The 19,153-nt window shown below is 35.3% G+C and overlaps 2 protein-coding genes across 12 annotated transcripts in view; both read left to right on the top strand.

The window, feature by feature from the left end:
* SLC4A7 (solute carrier family 4 member 7) overlaps nucleotides 1–18,200 on the top strand; it is a 93,754-nt gene extending 75,554 nt beyond the window's left edge. For 5 of the 11 annotated variants that reach the window (XM_027639080.1, XM_027639081.1, XM_027639075.1 and 2 more), the window contains 11 exons: nucleotides 318–423; nucleotides 2,317–2,478; nucleotides 3,434–3,547; nucleotides 3,971–4,132; nucleotides 4,391–4,642; nucleotides 6,834–6,902; nucleotides 7,325–7,498; nucleotides 7,828–7,959; nucleotides 8,699–8,790; nucleotides 10,507–10,614; nucleotides 13,713–18,200. In XM_027639080.1, the coding sequence (XP_027494881.1) occupies nucleotides 318–423; nucleotides 2,317–2,478; nucleotides 3,434–3,547; nucleotides 3,971–4,132; nucleotides 4,391–4,642; nucleotides 6,834–6,902; nucleotides 7,325–7,498; nucleotides 7,828–7,959; nucleotides 8,699–8,790; nucleotides 10,507–10,614; nucleotides 13,713–13,794 (1,453 nt within the window). In that variant the 3' untranslated portion in view covers nucleotides 13,795–18,200. The remainder of the gene's footprint in view (nucleotides 1–317; nucleotides 424–2,316; nucleotides 2,479–3,433; nucleotides 3,548–3,970; nucleotides 4,133–4,390; nucleotides 4,643–6,833; nucleotides 6,903–7,324; nucleotides 7,499–7,827; nucleotides 7,960–8,698; nucleotides 8,791–10,506; nucleotides 10,615–13,712) is intronic. The other 6 variants (XR_003526984.1, XR_003526983.1, XR_003526982.1 and 3 more) reach the window with 6 other exon arrangements.
* A 255-nt stretch (nucleotides 18,201–18,455) lies between these two features.
* Nucleotides 18,456–19,153, top strand: part of NEK10 (NIMA related kinase 10) — an 85,554-nt gene continuing 84,856 nt past the window's right edge. The window contains 1 exon segment of the mRNA XM_027639478.1: nucleotides 18,456–18,485. The gene's annotated coding sequence lies outside the window, so the exon portion shown is untranslated.

The raw sequence follows: 19,153 nt of genomic DNA, 5'->3' as shown, positions 1-19,153 counted from the left end.
TTTTTAAAAACTGACAGATCAGTCAAATAGTAAAGTCAATATTTTACCTGCTTCTCATTCTTTGAAATACATAGTTCTGGGGGTTTTTTTGTACTATTTGTTAAACCTCCTCAGCAGTTGTCTCTTTGATTCTTGATTACCCCACCATGCCAGTAGTTCACATGCTGTAAGGAGGAGCCTTGTACTCTACTTCTTTCATTAAAGATTGAGATAAACTCCGGCTTAAACTCTTAAGCATTTTTGAATTTACTGCAAATTGCTGCATTTTGGCACATACAGCTTAAAAGCAGGAAAACTATTTTTTTTCTTCCCTTCAGATGTGTGTGTTCTGAGCCTGAGAAACCAAGCAATGAAACATTGCGTGTGTGGAGAAGTATGAATAAGTCTGGGGAAGATATAGCATGGAGCAACCTTACAGTTTCTGTGAGTATCTGAGATCTATTATATGTCTCTGTGTGTTTGTATGTGTAAAAAATATCTGCACAATATCAGTTTGATTAATATTTTTTCATCTGATTTCTTTTTATATTTGAACGTGGATTGTTTTCCTTAGAACTGTATTTTTGAACCCTCTCATTCCTTCCATGAGGCTTTAAACAGTCATTGTAGAGATTTCAGTGAGTGAGTCCAGGGCAGTAAATGCTAATATTTTAGTAAATGCTAATAGTAATGCTAAAGTAGTCTGCTTTAGTTAGCCACTTTAACCTGATAGGCAGCACAGCTGTCTTTCTGAAGTGCAGATGAATACGATGAGGTGAATAAACAGGAACTTTGTTTCTTCCGTTTCCTGGAAAGGATGAACAAATATTTTTAAGATGATGTAAAGATGGAATCTGCAGTAAAAATGTGGTAGCAAACATATTCCATTAGTTTGTTGGACATTGGTATAACTACAACAGAATCAAAGGAACTACCTAAATATTGATTGGAAGAAAATAATTATTTGAAATTGAAAATAACTGTTTGGAACAAGGTTGAAAGCATTACCTTCTGAAGTGGATATTTTATACCAGTATCTGATTTTGTGGGTAGGTGAAGAGGGAATAGTTACTATGTGGAAGTGCTCTGGGAGGCTTTAGGGAGAAACACTTTTGCTGATTAGTAGTTCCTTGGGTGGTGTGCAGTGGACTAAATGCAGCTGTGTACAGCCACTTTGTGTACCCTGGCATCTTGCTTCCACCTACATCTTTGATTTGGATCTGGTATAAATTTTGTGTTGCATTTGCTAGCTTTGTGTGCCCACTTTAGGCATATGAGGCTACTAAAGCAGCAGCAGCAATCTGTATATTGGCTCCCATTGTGTCTAAGCCTAGATATTCACACTGAAAGTAATTGTTTTCCACAGCAAAAGTACTATGCTAAAACCTCAGTGCTTTACTTGGGCTCTAGCAGTGCTGTTTTCTGTGTACCACTAATGACTTATAGTTTACCATAATACTTAGAATGTCAGTTTCTCTTGGACTTAGTTTTTATATTTACTTTATTATTTATTTTATATGCCTTTCATCCTCTGAATCACCTTTAGTCTACCTGAGAGATGGAACTGATCCAGGATTTGGTTGTGCTTGTAATCAAACTATGTCGTTAACAGGAAGAATTTTTGTTCATAAGTTACATTTCCAGTGATTACTCCACTTTAAGATTAGATTGTGGCAATGCTGTTTCCAACTATTTGATTTATTGGCTTGTCGATTCCTTGTACCTCCGTGCATCTGCTTTAACTTTTTGCTTTGCATTTCAATAAACCTTTTGGATAAGGATCATCTGACCTGGTTTTCTTTTTTATTCAAATCCATTATTTACTATGCACTTCTACTTTGCCAGAAACTTTTTTCTTATGGTTGGATTAATCTTGTTTTACAAAATCTGTTTGTTTTCCTTAACTGTATCAGAACAAAACAAAATCATCAATAAAGAGGTGGGAGAAGCTGAGGAGATGGTTTTTTATGTCTGTTAACTTGAAAGTTGATGTTGAATCTTCTGCTTTTCGTGGGCTTAGTTCTCAGTCTTTATTTTATATACATTCTATCTTGCAATGCTTTGAAAAACAGAATAGAAATGGTGTGAATATAAAGGAATTGGGCATCTCCCAACATTTTGGCATCCTGAAATAATCAGTGATGACTACTGTGGCTTTTCTGGAACAGACAGCACACATTTTTGGCATTTCAGGGTAGGTAGTGATAAAGGAAAGAACTCCTTTTTTATTGGGATTGTGGGCGTTCTCAAATGTGTTTTAAATCGAAAAGTTGCAAGCTTGATTGAATATACTAAATGTATAAAAGATAGAAATTTAAAGAGTTTTTCTCTTTGCAGGAATGTTTAAAATTTCATGGTGTGTTTCGTGGATCAGCTTGTGGCCATCATGGACCATATATTCCAGATGTTCTCTTCTGGTCTGTCATACTATTCTTTACAACATTTTTCCTCTCCTCTTTCCTTAAGAAATTCAAGACTAAACGCTATTTCCCAACTAAGGTAATTCTGATTAGAGACTATTGTTATCTTGTGATAAATACCTTAATATAACTTAAATTGAAATTTTTATTGAGATATTTAAGACAGAAAAGGAAATTAAAACCCCAAAATTAGCTAATAATTGCAAAAATGAGGACATTAGAGGAAAGAATTGGCTGCAGAAAATTCAGTTCTTGGTCTGTACTTTGGTATAGTTATAACAAGATGTTCTAAACATTGGAAGACCTAATCCCCTAAGTTAATGGGAATTGCCAGATATCATTTGGAGAGATAATACTGCTGCTGTTTTCCTCGCTTATCCATACAAAACAGTTGATTGCTTTCCCCAGACTACTGATGTTTGTAGAGTTCTGAGTGGTTTCTCAGGGGAATGCGTTTTCTAATAGAGGCTAATATGATGATGATCCTTGGACTGATTTACACATTTTCTTGTAGGCAGAATGAAGTGGTTAGATCTTCTATAAACCTCAGCCTACTCCTGCAAAATGTTCCTTACGTTTAATAAAATTATCTCTGATAATCTGAATGTATTGCAGATTATCTGCCTCCTATCGATTAAAATATCAAATGTATGAATATTGATTTCAGAACTCTTCAGTAATGTTACTGACTTAAGCTACAAGAGACTAGCTGTGATGGCTGAATTCCCTAGTAGGGTTGAGGGGACAGGAAGATGATGAGAGAGTTCTTTTGCCTCTTGCAGTAAACCACTTTTAAATGAGGTAATTGGATGAACAGAATTATGAGGTAGTTGGATGTACAGAATGTTTATCTTATGCAACTTCATATGCTGGCAGGCAGCTTAGTGTGAAAAAACAGAGAAAATATATGTAATGTTCAGTGACATAGTATAATGTAGACAGACTTCACTTTTCATAGAGGAGAAATTGTCTTTCTGTACATGCAAATTGTGAGGATGAAAAAGCAAGACTTAACACAAGTCTTTCCTTTATAGGTGCGTTCTACCATCAGTGACTTTGCAGTATTTCTGACCATAGTAATCATGGTTTTGATTGACTATTTTGTAGGAATACCTTCTCCTAAGCTCCATGTTCCAGAGAAATTTGAAGTAAGAAATAAAACCTTTTGAAAATGCTTGCAGTTTTATAGACAATAGAACAATGGAGTTGTATAGAAACAGAAATGTCTCTTTTTTGCTTACAGTGTAGTTGATCAAGTAGTCTCTCTTTTCTCTTTTGGATGTATGTCTCACCTGACAGAAGAGACTGCTTTATATTATAACTGAAAAGGAAGCATTCTTTTGTGCAGATGTACAAATATGAGGGATTGAATGGATTTGTTTTAATTTTTTCCGCATAAATGTTATGTTCACTTGTAATAGCTAAATCAGTTTTTGGTCAAAACCATTGGAAAAAATCTAAATGCATATTTAAGAAACTGGATCTGTTGTTCGTTGAAGTTGTTTGCAGCAATAAAATCTACATTCTATTATAGTAATTTAATTCTTATCTTTGTTGGGGGTTTTTTACAGCCCACCCGAAAAGACCGAGGATGGTTTATAGATCCTCTTGGAAGCAACCCTTGGTGGACACTCTTAGTTGCTGCTGTTCCTGCTTTACTCTGTACTATTCTCATTTTCATGGATCAGCAAATAACAGCTGTTATTATAAACAGGAAAGAGCATAAACTGAAGGTAAAAGTAATTTTTCTGAAAGCCTAGTGTTGGATAAGTCAAGTTTGTTTTAAATCAGATTCATTCTGCAAATTTATGGAACATTAACAACAGCTACTAAATACATGTTTGAATTGACTAATAAAGAACAAATACAATTTTGTAGACCCTCTCAAAGTATGTAATTTTATAGTTATAGATTATTTACTGACTGAGTTGGAAATATGGTATCATATGAATAGAAAGCTTATCAAGATATTTGTTTGCTTAATTTTACAGAAAGGCTGTGGTTATCATCTTGATCTGCTGATGGTTGGTGTTATGTTGGGGATATGTTCTCTCATGGGTTTACCGTGGTTTGTTGCTGCAACTGTCCTGTCTATAAGTCACGTTAACAGCCTGAAAGTTGAATCTCAATGCTCAGCACCAGGAGAACAACCAAAGTTTTTGGGAATCCGGGAGCAGCGAGTGACAGGATTGATGATTTTTGTGCTGATGGGGATGTCAGTGTTCATGACCTCTGTGTTAAAGGTAAAAGTTTTTCCAAAATAGTTTCTTTGTACTTTGGATTTTGATGTTGTGATTTAGCATTTCATAACGTTAGGAAGTTTTATTATGTTAAGTAAAACATGCCTGGACCCATTCTTTAATTTCTTTTTTAGCAACAGATGTTAGTTGAATAGAAACAGTGTGGGAGGATGTAAGGAAAAATCTGAGAAAACTAGGAATGTAGTGAGTAGTAAATAAAGCAACCTTTGTCTGTTATACCTGGTTTTCTTGCCAGCTCTTTTTTAGTTTACTGAATCTATGTTACCCAAAAACCGTAGTTTTTATGTGAGTACATAAATGGGGAGAGAAAAGGAGTGTGATAAAGATATCAAGTTACTTGAGCAGAAGTAATACAATGCAGCAGAAGGAACAAAACCATCTGGTTTAAAAGGTGATAGTCAGAAATTATATTGTTCACTTGTTCTTATCTTCAGCTTATTAAACTTCATTTGATGCTTATAGTGTCAAGATTATCTTATGCATCATCATGGTGTAATAGTGATTTTGCTGGTTGTATTGTAGCTTCAGATTACACTTTGTCTCTTAATTGATATCCCTAGTGGCCTTTCAAGGACTTTACTGAAAGACAACTACTCAGTTTGGGTGACTTTTGGCTCAGATTTTACTAAAAGCTGTTCAACTTCTGCTTAGTTGTTTCAAATCCAGTAGTTAAAAGGAGAAACAAAAGAACTGCTCTTTGTTGCCAGAATATCAGATATTGCATCATTGCTAGTACCTTTATAGAACTTTGCAAAAGTCGGTTTAAAGACAGATCATAAGTAATTTCATGAGAAACATAGCTTCTTAAATTTAGATAATGGGAAGGAATAAGCTTGTGAACACACAGCTATAGTTTAGTAATTAGAGTTACATATTCTAAATAGTTGGCCATTTGTATGTGTTAAAGAATGTCAAGGTCTGAAAACAATAAGGCCGTACTAGTTACTAAAAATAGGTATTCAGAGTTGACAATCTCTGGTTGAAAAGCTACGAAGAACTTTGCTATATAATGGAAATAATCAGAAACAAAAGCAAAAATAATGAAATAGATTTATTGTTACTCAAAACCAAAAGTTAAAAGTGCTGATGCTGAAGCAAGATGTTTACCCCATGTTAAAACAGCTGATTCTTAGAAACTAACACTTTTTTAATGGACCTGTGGTAATAGGAATGAAATAATTTCTCTTGTTTTTTATTAAATGTTTTTCTTTTTCAGTGTGAATGACTGTTATTGTTCAAAAGAAGTAAGGAAAACAAAGCCTTGCATCTGTCAGTTGCTGTGCTTTTGTTCCATATGTGGATTTATACTGATTTAATGCAGTAGAAGTTAAAATATCAAATTATAGAGCTTACAGTGAAGACACTAGCCACACACACATGCGCAGTAATGAATCCCTAAGGCATAGTATTATTCCACACTGTTTAATTGAAGGCTTTTGTTCAAGCTTGATAGCAGCAGTTTTTATTAAGATTTCACATTGTATGTTGGCTGTCCTTTACTTGAAAGCTTCACTGTAGAGGTTTGATGCAAGTGCCACTGAAATCAGTGGACAACTTTGTTATCTTAGTAGGCTTTAAATTATATTAAAGGATAAAATTATTTAATATTAAATTATATAAGATGTATATTATATATTATTATTTAAACTATTATAAATTTTATCTGCAGTAAGCTTTAAATTGATTTTAATGAAGCAAAATTTAGCTCTGAAAAATTAACAGACTTTCATAGCTCAGCTGGTATGGTAGGGTTTTTGTTTCAACTGCTCCAGAACTGCAAGACAAGTGATCAAAAGTAAGACTTCATATGGTAATTTCATGAATTTGTACAGAATCCAGTAGTGTCAATACAGTTCCTATCAAATTGCAACATAAAGCAGTATACTTAGCATGAATAAAAATCGTGGTTGCAACCTAGAAAATTGAATGAATGGGCAGTCAAGATGGAACTGCTTTTTTAATCCTGGGGGATAGCCTTGTTAGTTTTAGATTTTTTTTGCTACTCAGTGATGCATATATTTTCTCTATAAATAAAGGGCCTCAGATTTTACAGATTTCACTTCAGTAAAATATAAAGTAAAAAATAACTTGGTCTGTGTCTTTCTCTGATATGGACTGCTATCTTATGCTGTGTTGATTCCACTTTTAACTGTGAGTGTTTTTTCTTCCCCAGTTTATTCCAATGCCAGTTTTGTATGGTGTATTTCTTTACATGGGAGTATCTTCATTAAAAGGCATTCAGGTAAAATCTGATATTAATGAGCAGTTTGTTTAACACTGACTGAAAAGGAAACTGTAACACACCACATTATGTAGCCACAATAACACTACTCCATATTGTCTGAATAGTGTGGTAGGATAATTTCCTGAGTGTCACGATTCTTACAGTATTGTGCCTTCACTTTCCAGTTCTGTTTAATTTATTTCTTCAATAGTCTAGCCAAGAAACAAATTTTCTGCAATATTGTGGAATTTTTTATTATTAGTGTGAGGGGGGGGAACCCAACAAAATAGCCCCCAGTTCCACCTCCTTGAATATTCAGTGTCTTTGATTAGTGTTTTATTTGGAGTTAGCTTACCTTTCTGGAGTCCCGTAAAAATGTTTATTTTCTTTTGGAGAGACATAAAATAATTAACTGAAGGATGATTTTATTTTCTGTGCAGTTTTTTGACCGTATAAAACTGTTTGGAATGCCTGCCAAACATCAACCTGACTTGATTTATCTACGTTATGTGCCACTCTGGAAGGTTCATATCTTTACAGTCATTCAACTCACTTGTCTAGTTCTGTTGTGGGTGATTAAAGCCTCTGCAGCTGCTGTTGTTTTCCCTATGATGGTAAGTTTTCTTTTTTACAAGTTAGTAATTTTACAAAAGTATGTGAATCATCCAGAATCTCTTCAAAAGAGGTGTGTTGCTTTAAGAAAGAAAGGAGTGGGAAAGAAACCAAAAACCCCTTTGAAACACAAAGACTTTTCATTTCCTGAAAATAAGCAGTTCAATTGTGAATAGCTGTTGAAAGTGGAAATTATTTAACTTTGTGGTAAGATAAAACTAGTAGTAGAAAAAAGGGCTTCAATTACAGATTAAGTGTACTGAAAGTGTGTGTGAATTTTTGTTCATTTAAATAGTTAAATATAAATTATTTCATTTGTGGTTCCCTTAAGGTTCTAGCTTTAGTGTTCATTCGCAAGCTCATGGATTTATGTTTCACCAAAAGAGAGCTTAGTTGGCTTGATGATCTTATGCCAGAAAGTAAAAAGAAGAAAGAAGATGACAAAAAGATAAAAGAGAAAGAAGTAAGTGTGAAAACAGTCAAACTAAGCATGTTGTAAATTACTAGGAAATAATAAGATGGAAAAGAATTTTAAGTGACCTGAGCATATGACCTTATATACCAAATATACATTTTGAAATTCCTTACTAATGAGATTTAATTCTAGAGGAACTATTACTGACAGTTAAGGAATTAAGTCACTGTTTCAATTATGCTATTATGGACTATGATTCTTATTTGTGATGAAATTTACCAAGCAAAGTGGAAAGAAGCAGTAGTTAACACAAAAATGTTGAGTTTTTTGTCTTTCATCAGATTAGAAGGAGAGAAAATGAAGAGGGAGAGAAAAAGGAAGGGGAGATGGAAGTGGTGGAGTAGGGTTCCTTATCCTGCTTAAATTAACCACAGAACTGTTCATAGTATCAGGGATATGGTGCTCGTGTGTGTGTGTGGAGTTGTCATTAAAAGCAACTGTGAGTTACCAGTAATAGAGTAATACAGGTTGTGTAACTTCTCCATAAAAGTCCAATCAGCCTTGCTGTACATCACCTAGCTGAATTCCTTACAAAGCTTATAACACCCTCCTTCCCCATTCTCCCATCTCCCTTGCCTGAATAAAACACTTCTAAGAGGAAAGGTCATAAGCTTTTTCTCCTGCATGCAACTCCAGTACCTTATCCAAATGGAATAACTGTCAGTGTGAGATACTTTGGTTTCTGCTGCATGACTGATTTTACAAACTTCTTACTTGGAATTTACAGGAAGCAGAGAGAATGCTTTCAGACAATGAAAGCGTACACCTTGCATATGGAGAAGCAAGTTTGAATTTTCCTGTAAAAACGCTGAAATGCAGGTATAATAAAATGTTGGTCTTCTAAAAGTTTTTGTATCACATAGTGTAATTTGCTTTATATTAAAAGTGAATTAATTTTTTTTCCTCCCGAGCTTGTAACTTAGCCATGATTAGGAATTATGAAGATATATCTCATGATGCTACAGTAGTATTTTTATGTTGCATTGTTCTTTAAAACTGCATCTTAATTATAAATTTACATGACCATCTTGAACAGATCAGATGACTCAATTTCGACCAGCTGTACTAAAGGTGAAGAAGCGTCCTTGGTCAGTTTTTATGGAATATTTGTGTGCTGCTGTGCATGAAATACTGAGCTTTAAGCAACTAATAGCATCAGTTGAGCCATGTGTTTACCAGCCACTTGGATTTTTCAGATGAAGTCTGTGTGTAATTCTTTGGTTTACTTCAGTGAGGGCTAAAGTCAGTAACTTCTATGGTACAAAAACCCCTTTTTACAGGCAAGCATTTTACTTTAGTAAAAGGTCATTTTCTGAAAGTAAATATGAGGACAGGTTCTTTTCCAGAAAAGGGAGTGCTGGAATTTCACTGATGGAAATTCCTTCAGCTTTGGAAGGCATTTTGTCTCAGTATGTCTCTCCCTTACTGGGGGTTGTATTTAACTGAGTTGTCAAGTATTCTACAACTGTTCCAACATACTCTGAAGATGTGACAAATAAGTAGCTTACCACTTTTCTTTTCCTCTCTGAGGGTTCCTGGGTTAAAAATTGACCTTCCTATGAATCTAGAGTAGTGTCAGGTCTACCTTGATGTGAGCTGGGAACAGGCAGAAATTATTCCTGATGAGTATTACTCGGAGAGCAGCTTAATCAGACTGTAGCAACTCAAATGAAAATACTAAGTGCTAAAGCTTTTTTAAAAAACAATTGAGTTGCTAATTGCTCTCACAGTAGAACTATGATTTCATCAACTGTGTGCGTGTGTTTACTGTGTATTCTGCTGCCTTGCATCTTAAGGGGATTCCTGAGGAAAAATGGCTTTGAAAAATTTCTTTGCCGTTTGAAAAACTTACAGATAACCTGGAGTAGACTGTGAAGCTTAAGTATGGAACAGGACAGAAAACATACCTACAGGCAACACCTAAGTCCACTGTACATGTAAATGTGTGGAGGACAAAAGTGGAAATAGATTTTAAAAACTTACCATCTCTGAGGGTGAACTTATCTTCTACAGGACTTGGGAGGGGGGTGGTCTGGCAAAAGAACCTTGAAAAATGTCTAGTAAGGCTTTGCTGGAAAAAAAGCAAACCTTGAAATCTGTCTAGATAATTGTAATTTCTAGATTTTTAGTAGTTTTAACTCTCACTTGAGATACGAGTTTTGAAATTTTATTAACATTTGCTTCTTTACCCTTGATTATTTCCTGGAAGCCAGCTAAAGTAACTGGTTTATGAAAGCCTTAGCAGAACAGTGTGATTAAATTAATTATTTCTGAGCATATGAGTTATCTCTCAAATATTCTCAATGTCTTAGTGGTATCTATGTGAAAAACTCTTCCAAGATGATGTGTGATTATGGTAATGCTAGTGAGTTAAATTTTCGATTTTTTGTTGAAATACATTTTTGAGAGATGAACTCAACTTGTGGCTGCGTAAATATTGAGAAAAGGCACAACTGATGTAAATGATGAGTGACAGTAAGTATAATACTATTGCAAGGAATTGAATACTAACCAGAAAGTATGTTTGTTCTTTAGCATTGATCCCTCAGTTGTAAACATATCAGACGAAATGGCCAAAACTGCACAGTGGAAGGCTCTTTCCATGAGTACTGAGAATGCCAAAGTAACCAGAGCTAACCTGAGGTAGCTATAATTACTCACATGTTTTCTAACTGTGGTCTTGTGTTTAGCAGCTGTACTTGTATTTCTTGAAATGTATATCAAAAAAAATGAGTATATGTGGTTTGTAACTCTGAGTTACTGACTTTTTGTTTAGAGGAACTTGAATTCAAACTTAATTTTTCTTCATTATGAAGTTTATCAATTTCTATAAGGAATTATTTAATTAAATGTATTATTTTAAGTAGTAATTTTGAAATTACTCTTTATTTGCTTAATACAAGTGTTTACTGCTCTGATGGGCTTAGGGTTTCTAAATACTAGAGTGTATATGAGCATGGGAGTGGTTTGATTCTCAACATTACAATTTCAACTGGGAATAATGGTAAGTCACTTTCATTGTTGCTTTATGCTGCCTAGGATCTGCCCTAGGGTTCTGTGGGTGGGTTGCTCGATTCATTTTCCTCAACTCGTTTTTAATATTGTAAAAATTAAACCTGTCTCAAATACTACCTTCACTAAGGATAAAATATATTTGAATGAGGTAATGGACAGATCAGGAGTCTCAGTTCCCTGTGAGCTGACGTGCATCTTCTGTACTGATTGGGAGCCTTTTTCTCAGTGAAGTCCCCATCAAACAACAGCTCTGGGTGCAATGAATCATTCTGCTATTCTGTCCTAGTTTCTTTCCTGTCTGGCCGAATCTATCAAGGGAAATAAACCAAAACCTGAATAGGTGGAATATCCCCAACTTCCTGAAAGGCTTGTATTTTATAGGGATTGGTATCTGTGAACTGTTCCATCACAATGCAACTATTGCTTAGTAGTTTTTATGTAGGAAAGAAGGGAGAATGGGCATGGTTGCCTTGGAACACTAAGCTTATGCAATCCTGTTGTCTACGCATCTCTCTTGGTTGATCCCTTTCAGCCAATTCTGTCAAAGGAAGGCATGTTTCAAAGATAAGAAATTATCAGATTTTGTATAAAATTACATCTTAGTGGAGGAGTTCATGGTGAGAAGGGAGTGTTCATATGTAACTGTGCAAGCTATCTCAGGTGCCATTGAGCTTGCATCATGGAAACAGTAGAAGTGAGTGGCCACTTAGCACTTTTGTACCATCTGACTATTCAGCACGTGTGTTGCTCCAAATTAGGCATGGAAATACGGCTTTGCTTTGGCCAGACAACAGGTCAGCCAGGGGTGAAGAGGGAAAGCTGAAGAGACTTAGGAGTGCAGGCACCATTTCGAGTGAACCTCCAGCCTGTATTTGTTTAAACACTTTTAAAATGTTTAATTTTGTGTTTAATTGAAACATTTTTAAAACTTGAGTACTACACGAACAAGACTATCAGGAAGACAAATAATAGAGGAATTAGATAGATAACAGAGCATATCTATCAGTCTACCCTCTTCTTTTAATTGTTTTCTTTTATGCTAAATTCTCAGAAATCTGTTACAGAATTTGTGGATTTTTCTAGTACCTTGTCTGATAGTTGTTGGGTGTATAAGGCTTGAAGAGATACAGACCTGTATTTCTCTTTCCAGAAGAATTAAAATTTTTAGATTTGGTTTTCAGGTAGTTACAAGTTAGTACAGCTCCATGTTGTGCTTTCCTGTTTCCTGAGTAAGTTAAGTTAGTATAGAATTATATGCAGCACTAGCAAATCAGGCTTCTGACAAGTTTGCAATGTTTGTTGATTACTAAGCATGTATTCATTATTCCATCTGTTTGTTATGTTTTGCTATTAGACATTTCCCTTTTATTCCATAACATACCCTGCTTGAGCTTAGTACAGTAAAAATTCCATCTTGGTGGAGAACTTCCTAAAACTATAAATTGAAAATAAAAAACTGGTGCCAGAAACCAGCTCTTTTAAGAGGCAATCTGATATTGCATTAATCTAGAAAATGTTAGAAGGCAGGACTTCCTTGAGCCTTAACTTGGTTGCTGTTTTGAGATATTTGCTGCACTTTCTTATCTAGTGGGTGCTGTCAAGATTTAGAGATGTCACTACTGCTCAGTCAAAAGTAATTACCAGTAAATTATTCATTTCAGTTCTGTTAAGGTTTTTCTGTGTAACAGTCTTCATTTCGTGGTATGGACGGATATTTAGTGCTGTGGTAAAAATGGTTCTGTAGGCAGTGCTATTTTCAGATTTATCAGTTTCAAATACTAATGCAAGCATGTCTTTTATAATTCCAGAGGACATGTTGTGTGGGTTGGCATTATTTATTAAAAATCATATATTTAAAAAAAATACATTTCTTCATTTTTTTTTCTAGATCTGAACTAATTCAGATTGCTTTTTCTTTCTCTCTCAACCATCTGTCATAGTTTACAGACTCTGCGGAGTCTGCGCACACTTGTATTTTCCAAGGAGTCCCAGAATTTTTCTCTTTGTATGAATTTTTAATACATTTTTTTCCTTAGAGAGCAACTTTACAGATGTGTCTGTCATCTCTTCTAATACTCATGCCTTGAGAATCCTTCCTCTTATGCTCTTTCATTTTATCTTCTACTGTCCTGCAGCTACCTCGGGACATTCCTTTTTGTCCTTGAATAAGGCACCGTTCAATGGCTGCATCCCTAAGAGTATCAATTGTTCAGGTGCCAGCCAACCACTTGTCTTTAGGGTCTTCCACTTCACTTGAATGGACACTTATTCAGGTTTCTAACTGTCCTCTACTGTTGTTGCAAGTGTGGTTCTCCCTTTTGAAAAGACTAAAATGTTTTCTCAGTCTTGTATTACGAACAAAATAGTTTCCCTGTCCAAGAATAAAGCAGTGTTAGTAATATTGCTTGTTAAGTATTTTTGAGAATTCTTAACTAGACGATTTTGCAGGTTGCTATGTTGTTGGTTTTTTCTTTTTAAAGATGTTTTGCCAAACAGTTTCAAATAATAATAGCAGTGGGATTGGAAATGGTATTTATGGATGAGAGACTGGCATTTTCTCTCTTTAGGCTTGTACTGTTCCTGTGAATAGTATTTTACAATTACTAAAATTTAATAGAATTGCATCATGGAAGTGTCTGTATGTAAATACTTTTAGTGTTCTTTGTAAAGTATAAAATGTTTGAAAGTGAACCAAACCTTACATTTTCCTCTTTGTTTTCGAACAGCCCTGAAAAACCAGAAAGTGTGAAAATAGAAGTGGAAAAATCGCCTGTTGTGAAATATGTGGATGCTGAAACATCTTTATAGAACGGAACCAAGAGGAATTGTGTGTATTTGTGTGTGTATATATGTATCACTGTAGGATATTATACCATGGAAGTGTGATTTCCAATTTAAGGAGCAACATATATTTAATTCTGCCATTGTTTAGGGCACTGTAGATATGCTTGCATAATGCGAAGATTTTTCCAACAAGTAAGATGAGTGGTAATCACACTTCAGCTATTTATTTTATTGGAAATTTTATTTTAATTTTTAAATAGGAAGACTGTAATGAATGCTTATTATTTTCAATAATCAATATGTGCATAAAAGTTACATCAGCTTTTGCTGATGGTTACTGGTCCACATGGCTTAAAGTTTTGCAATACCTCTGTTTATAATGTGCGCTACAGAAGTTTGTTTTCCATGCAGGCAATTAGTGCTTGTTTTTTGCAGGGTATACTTTTTTTTGTGGTTTCATAGAACAAATATTAATGTGCTGTTGACAAGAACTGCTGTGGTTTATGTCTCCACTCCATGCTAGTGTTTTCTGGAATCTATCTCTCCTATTCTACAGAAGTGGCCTAGAGCCCTAAGTCAGATGGTTAGTTAAGCCTTAAAATATATCTAAATACCCTGGTTTCCTGCTTTCCCTTTCTTTTTTTTTTTTTTTAATTATGTCTTGTTTTTTCATTATTGTTCAGTAGCAGTATGAGTGCAGTAATTGTAGTTACAGCCCCAAGTCAGTATTTGCCATTCTGGACACTCCATGTTTACACAATATAATTTGAATTTACAGACAGCAATTTGATCTCTACGAAGTTATACATACTTACCACAACAGTACACTTGAATTCTTTTCTTCTGGTTTTTACTTGCATTTTTTTCTATTAACTTGCAGAGTCTGATTTACTTAGCTCTAAGAATGAAATACTCTAAAAGTTTCATGTCTTCATCAAATATATTTCTTGGGTTTTAAATTTACTGTGTATTTGATTAAATTAGCTGTAGTTTAATTCTGGAATAGGTTTATGATCAGTATTATTTTATGGATTACTAATTGCTTGTGGTATTTGTGTGTACAGTTCTGATCCTCTCCATTGTAAAGGGCATATATGATATCACACCAACTTATTTTTAAACATTTTATTTATTTTAATTAGTATAAATTTTTATCATGTACAATGAATTGAAGAAATAAATATTCATTTATTAAAGTAAATGGGATTTTTGGGGGGCTCTACGGATAAAGATACAGTCAGTGTGCATTTATTATACTTAACATTTTCAAGTTCTAGAGTTTAGCACTATAATATTTGAAATAATGAGAATTTTATATATAAATGAAAATCTTGATCACTTACCTGCGCAGTTTCCATTGTTAATACTTTTTGCCTTATACCTTAGGGGGGTTTTTTGTATTTACTTTCCATCTCTTTACATTCTGTATTGCCACTAGACCTTTCTGGATGTATTGCAATGGCTTTAATTAGAATCTGTGCTCATTTAAAATTAGGAGTTGCTGTTTGCTATTAAGCAAACTGTTGGCAAAATTGGGAGTTTTATCATGGACCAGTTGAGGTGGTCCAGCAAAAGGAGCTGATTCTGGAGGAAGGCAGACTTTATCTGAAAATACCACTTGAGGTGGAATTTTGGCGTGCTTCAGCCAAGTGTCACCTCAAGAGAAGGTAATTGTATATTACAAAAATAAAGCAATCAGTGGGAATAAATAGAAACATTTAAAAATAGCATTTACATTACACGGACTGTTACTGTTCCCTTTAAATGTAATGTAATTATTTAACATTTTTCTTCCTTTTTTTTTTTTTTTTCCTTTTTTCATTTGACTGAATTCCAAGAAGACAGTTTAAAGAAAGGAAGTTGTAGTGTACAGCAGTATGAATAATGGTATCCAAACTGTCATAACAAAGGCTCAGGTCAGTGGCAAAGCAAGTGAGGTCTGCATTAGCAGTTTGACCAATACTGTGTAATGACCAGTGTTCTTAGATAATAGTGTAGCTTGTGCCTTGGTTTGAGTTTGTGCTCTTTTAGAAAATAATCCATATTTTCCCTCTGATCAAACTGAAATACAATGAAACTACAGCAGATGGTTTCCCAAAACTTTCTATGTTATTTAAAAAAATAAAAAGCACATATCTGCATGTCAATTGTTGACTACTAAGTAGCTCTTGCTGAATCAAAGAGAGAAGATATTTTGAGCATTTTAGGTAACATCGTCCACAACGCATTACTTTTGTTCTAGTCCTCTCAGCAGTATTTTACAGTTAATGCTCAGAGTCCTACAACAGTTTCCAAAGACACAAAAAATTACTATAAACCTCTTGGATTTCTAACTCTTTAATGCTGGAAATCAGGGTTCTGTGGTGCTGCACACCTTGTATCTGGCTTCTACTTTGGGAAGGTTAAGTTTAGGTCAATATTACCGGAAGTGGATATATTTCTAGTAAAGTAGAAAGGAAACAAAACCAAAGGCCCACAAGTCTAATCACAGTATTTATTTATTGTGTAGATATTTTAATCAGTGCCAGAAAGACCATAACTTGGCAAAACAGTTTACAGTAATCTTTAGTTCCAGTATTCCTGGGCAGTAGTAGCACGTTATACTTGCACTTTTTCCCCATATGAACAGGAGAAGATCTGGTATTAAGTGCATAAATCCTTATTGATAATCCATGGTTAAGTGATTCGCTGCTCATTTTACACCTTCTCTGCTTTAAAATCACGCATGGTATTAAAATAAAATGGCTAAGAATGTAGATTCTATTTTAGATGTATGTTTTGCCTTAATGGATGCAAAAGAGCAGTGATAATTGCTGTGCACTGATTTTTTTTCATAGGGTTTAAGCCCTGTAAAAACTACGCCAATGTATTTCCATTCCAACAGTCAGAGAAAAATAAATAACCCTGCACTTTTTTTAGATGCCTTCGTTTCCTGGAATGGAGCTTAGTGCTACTGTGTACCTGGCTGCAGAGCCACCTCAGGAAGTCCCTCTTTTTTTTTTTTTTTTTTCCTTTTTCTTTTTTTTTTTTTTTTTTTTTTTTTTTTTTTTCCTAATTTATTTAAAAATATGAATGTTTACATGAAGTGTAGGTCTTAATTTTGACCACTCCATTTAAATTATCATCTAAAATGTATCACTTAAAATGCAGTTGCATGTTTAAATTATATTCTAGACAACTCATTCTTACTGTTTTCATATGTATCACAGTGACATGTTTCTCATTCTGTTTACATATGCCCAGGTTAATGACAATTTCTTCCTAGATTAATTTTGGAGTTATAACATAATATTTTTAAAATTTTTCTGTGAAATGTTCCAAATTGCCAAGTTTGTCATCATAAAACCTTTTAGGGTAGAATTTGGTGCCCTAATTGTGTTTTTTTCCAACGAAGTATCTTGGCTATTTTTTCCACATTTAATGAACGTTCTCCCGTAAGTTATCATTTGCTTCATTCACTTGCATCTCTGTCTGTATACAGTAACTTCCTAAAGGCAGGTTCAACAGGCTGTAAAATATATCTGTAACAAATAGTTGTCACATCACAGAGCCTGCACCATTCTAAAGGGTTTGTCTTGTACATATGTTCTGTAAATCATAAGGTAAATGGTTCATGACTTTCAGTTCACAAATTTAGTCTGTCAGATGAGCACCACAGTGAGCTTAGTTTTCTTTTTGCTTTTTTATGATTAGTAATGTTTTAATTACTCATCTAGGACAAAATTATCAAGTACAGTACAAATGTGTGAAATATTTTCTTTATACCAACAGTAATTTATTTTATGGCAAATTTTAAGACTATAGAGGCACACAGCTTTGAGTCAGCATAAATGTAGTGCTATAAATAAAGCAAATTGCTCAGTAAGTTTAAGTTGATTTTATTTTATAATGTTTTTAGTGAAAACCTCTAGAACTTTGTAGTTGGCATTGAAGTTAACCTAAAGACACTTTCATATTGAATTTAGTATCTGTTGACATTTATTTGGAATAATGAATAAGTTTGAAAATGGATACTTTTCTAAATTATTTTATTGGAAAGACACATCATTTATAGTATTTTCTTTTCTATCGTTGCTGATGGTCCTGTGCAAAAGTGTCTTCCAGGTTCGGCTTCTGCAGCTGAACTGAGGTTTTGATTTTAATACTCTTTATTTGAAATGTGACTACATACTGTACGGTTTGAATTTTTTACAACTGCTTTTCTAATTACAGTGACGTTTTCTTACTTTATAACCAAATCCAAAGCAAATGAAAACATTATTCCAACTGTAGAATCAAAATTCAGTTTATACAGAAAACACAACTCTCAGACTTGTCTTTAATGTGAAAGATTCAGCCTTTGTGTTGTTTTAATTACTGCTAGAATAAAATTATCTTTTGTAACATTTCAGAAAGTTGGTAAAAGCAATAAAAAAATCTCCTGGACTCTATTCAGGTCGTTTCTGTTTTTATTGCCCGGGACCAGGGGCCTGAAGGTGCCGGGATCTGACCCTGCGGGGAGGGTTCGGCCATGGCGTCCCCGTGCCCATGGCAACGGCGCCGGGCGGAAGCGGTAGCCAGCGTCCCCCGGGGCTGCGGAGCACGACGGCTCGCGATAGGCCGGCGGGCCCGCTCGCTGCAAGAAGAGGGGAGACGATTGGCCGCGGGGGCCCGTCCGGGCGTAGGGAGCGTCGCCGACGCCGGGACGCGGAGTGGAGCCGAGCGCGCGCCGCGGCGTGAGTGGGAAGGGGCGGGTGGAGCGCGCGGCGCGCTGAGGGGCCGCGGGGAAGCGAACGGGAGGGAAGGAAAGGCAATATCCCCATCTGTCTCCCATTCCACTTGATGACGTCTTCCCCAGCCCTGCACCTTTGCCAGTTCTGAGCGTTCAGGAGGCATTAGACAGCCTCTCGTGATTCACAAAGGCTCCAAGTCATAGCGGTGTAATTCCCCATAAAGGTCTGCCCGGTAGCAAGGGTGGAGAGGATGAACTTCACAGAGCTACATGTTATTCCTGAGTTGATACTGAGCTGCTCGTTAGACCTCAGAAATCCGGGTTTTTTTCTCCACTCCCCCTCCCCCTTCATCCGTGAACTGCAGATTAACAGGGTGGATTTAGGCAGACTACAGATAAAAGTTATGCTGTGGAAAATAGCCCAGAGACTGACACTGCGTGAGGTCAGGAATCTGAGAACAGGCCTGTCCATTTATGGCTCCACTGGAACTGAGGTACTGCAGAGGGGAAACAAAAAAACCAATCAAACCCAAACCAGCAGAAGCTTGAATACTCTGGAAAGCAGGAACCTTACATTGGATTCTAGTTAATCTTTAGAGAATCCCCGAAGGAGTTATTAAATAAAATTTCTGATAAATATATATGCATGTGAAAGTTGTCATATATAGCAAA

The sequence above is a fragment of the Corapipo altera genome, unplaced genomic scaffold (genome assembly GCF_003945725.1).
Source record: "Corapipo altera isolate COAL_440 unplaced genomic scaffold, ASM394572v1 44, whole genome shotgun sequence".
NCBI lineage: Eukaryota > Metazoa > Chordata > Aves > Passeriformes > Pipridae > Corapipo > Corapipo altera.
Note: the sequence above shows the minus strand (reverse complement) of the source record. Positions and strands in the feature narration are given on the sequence as shown.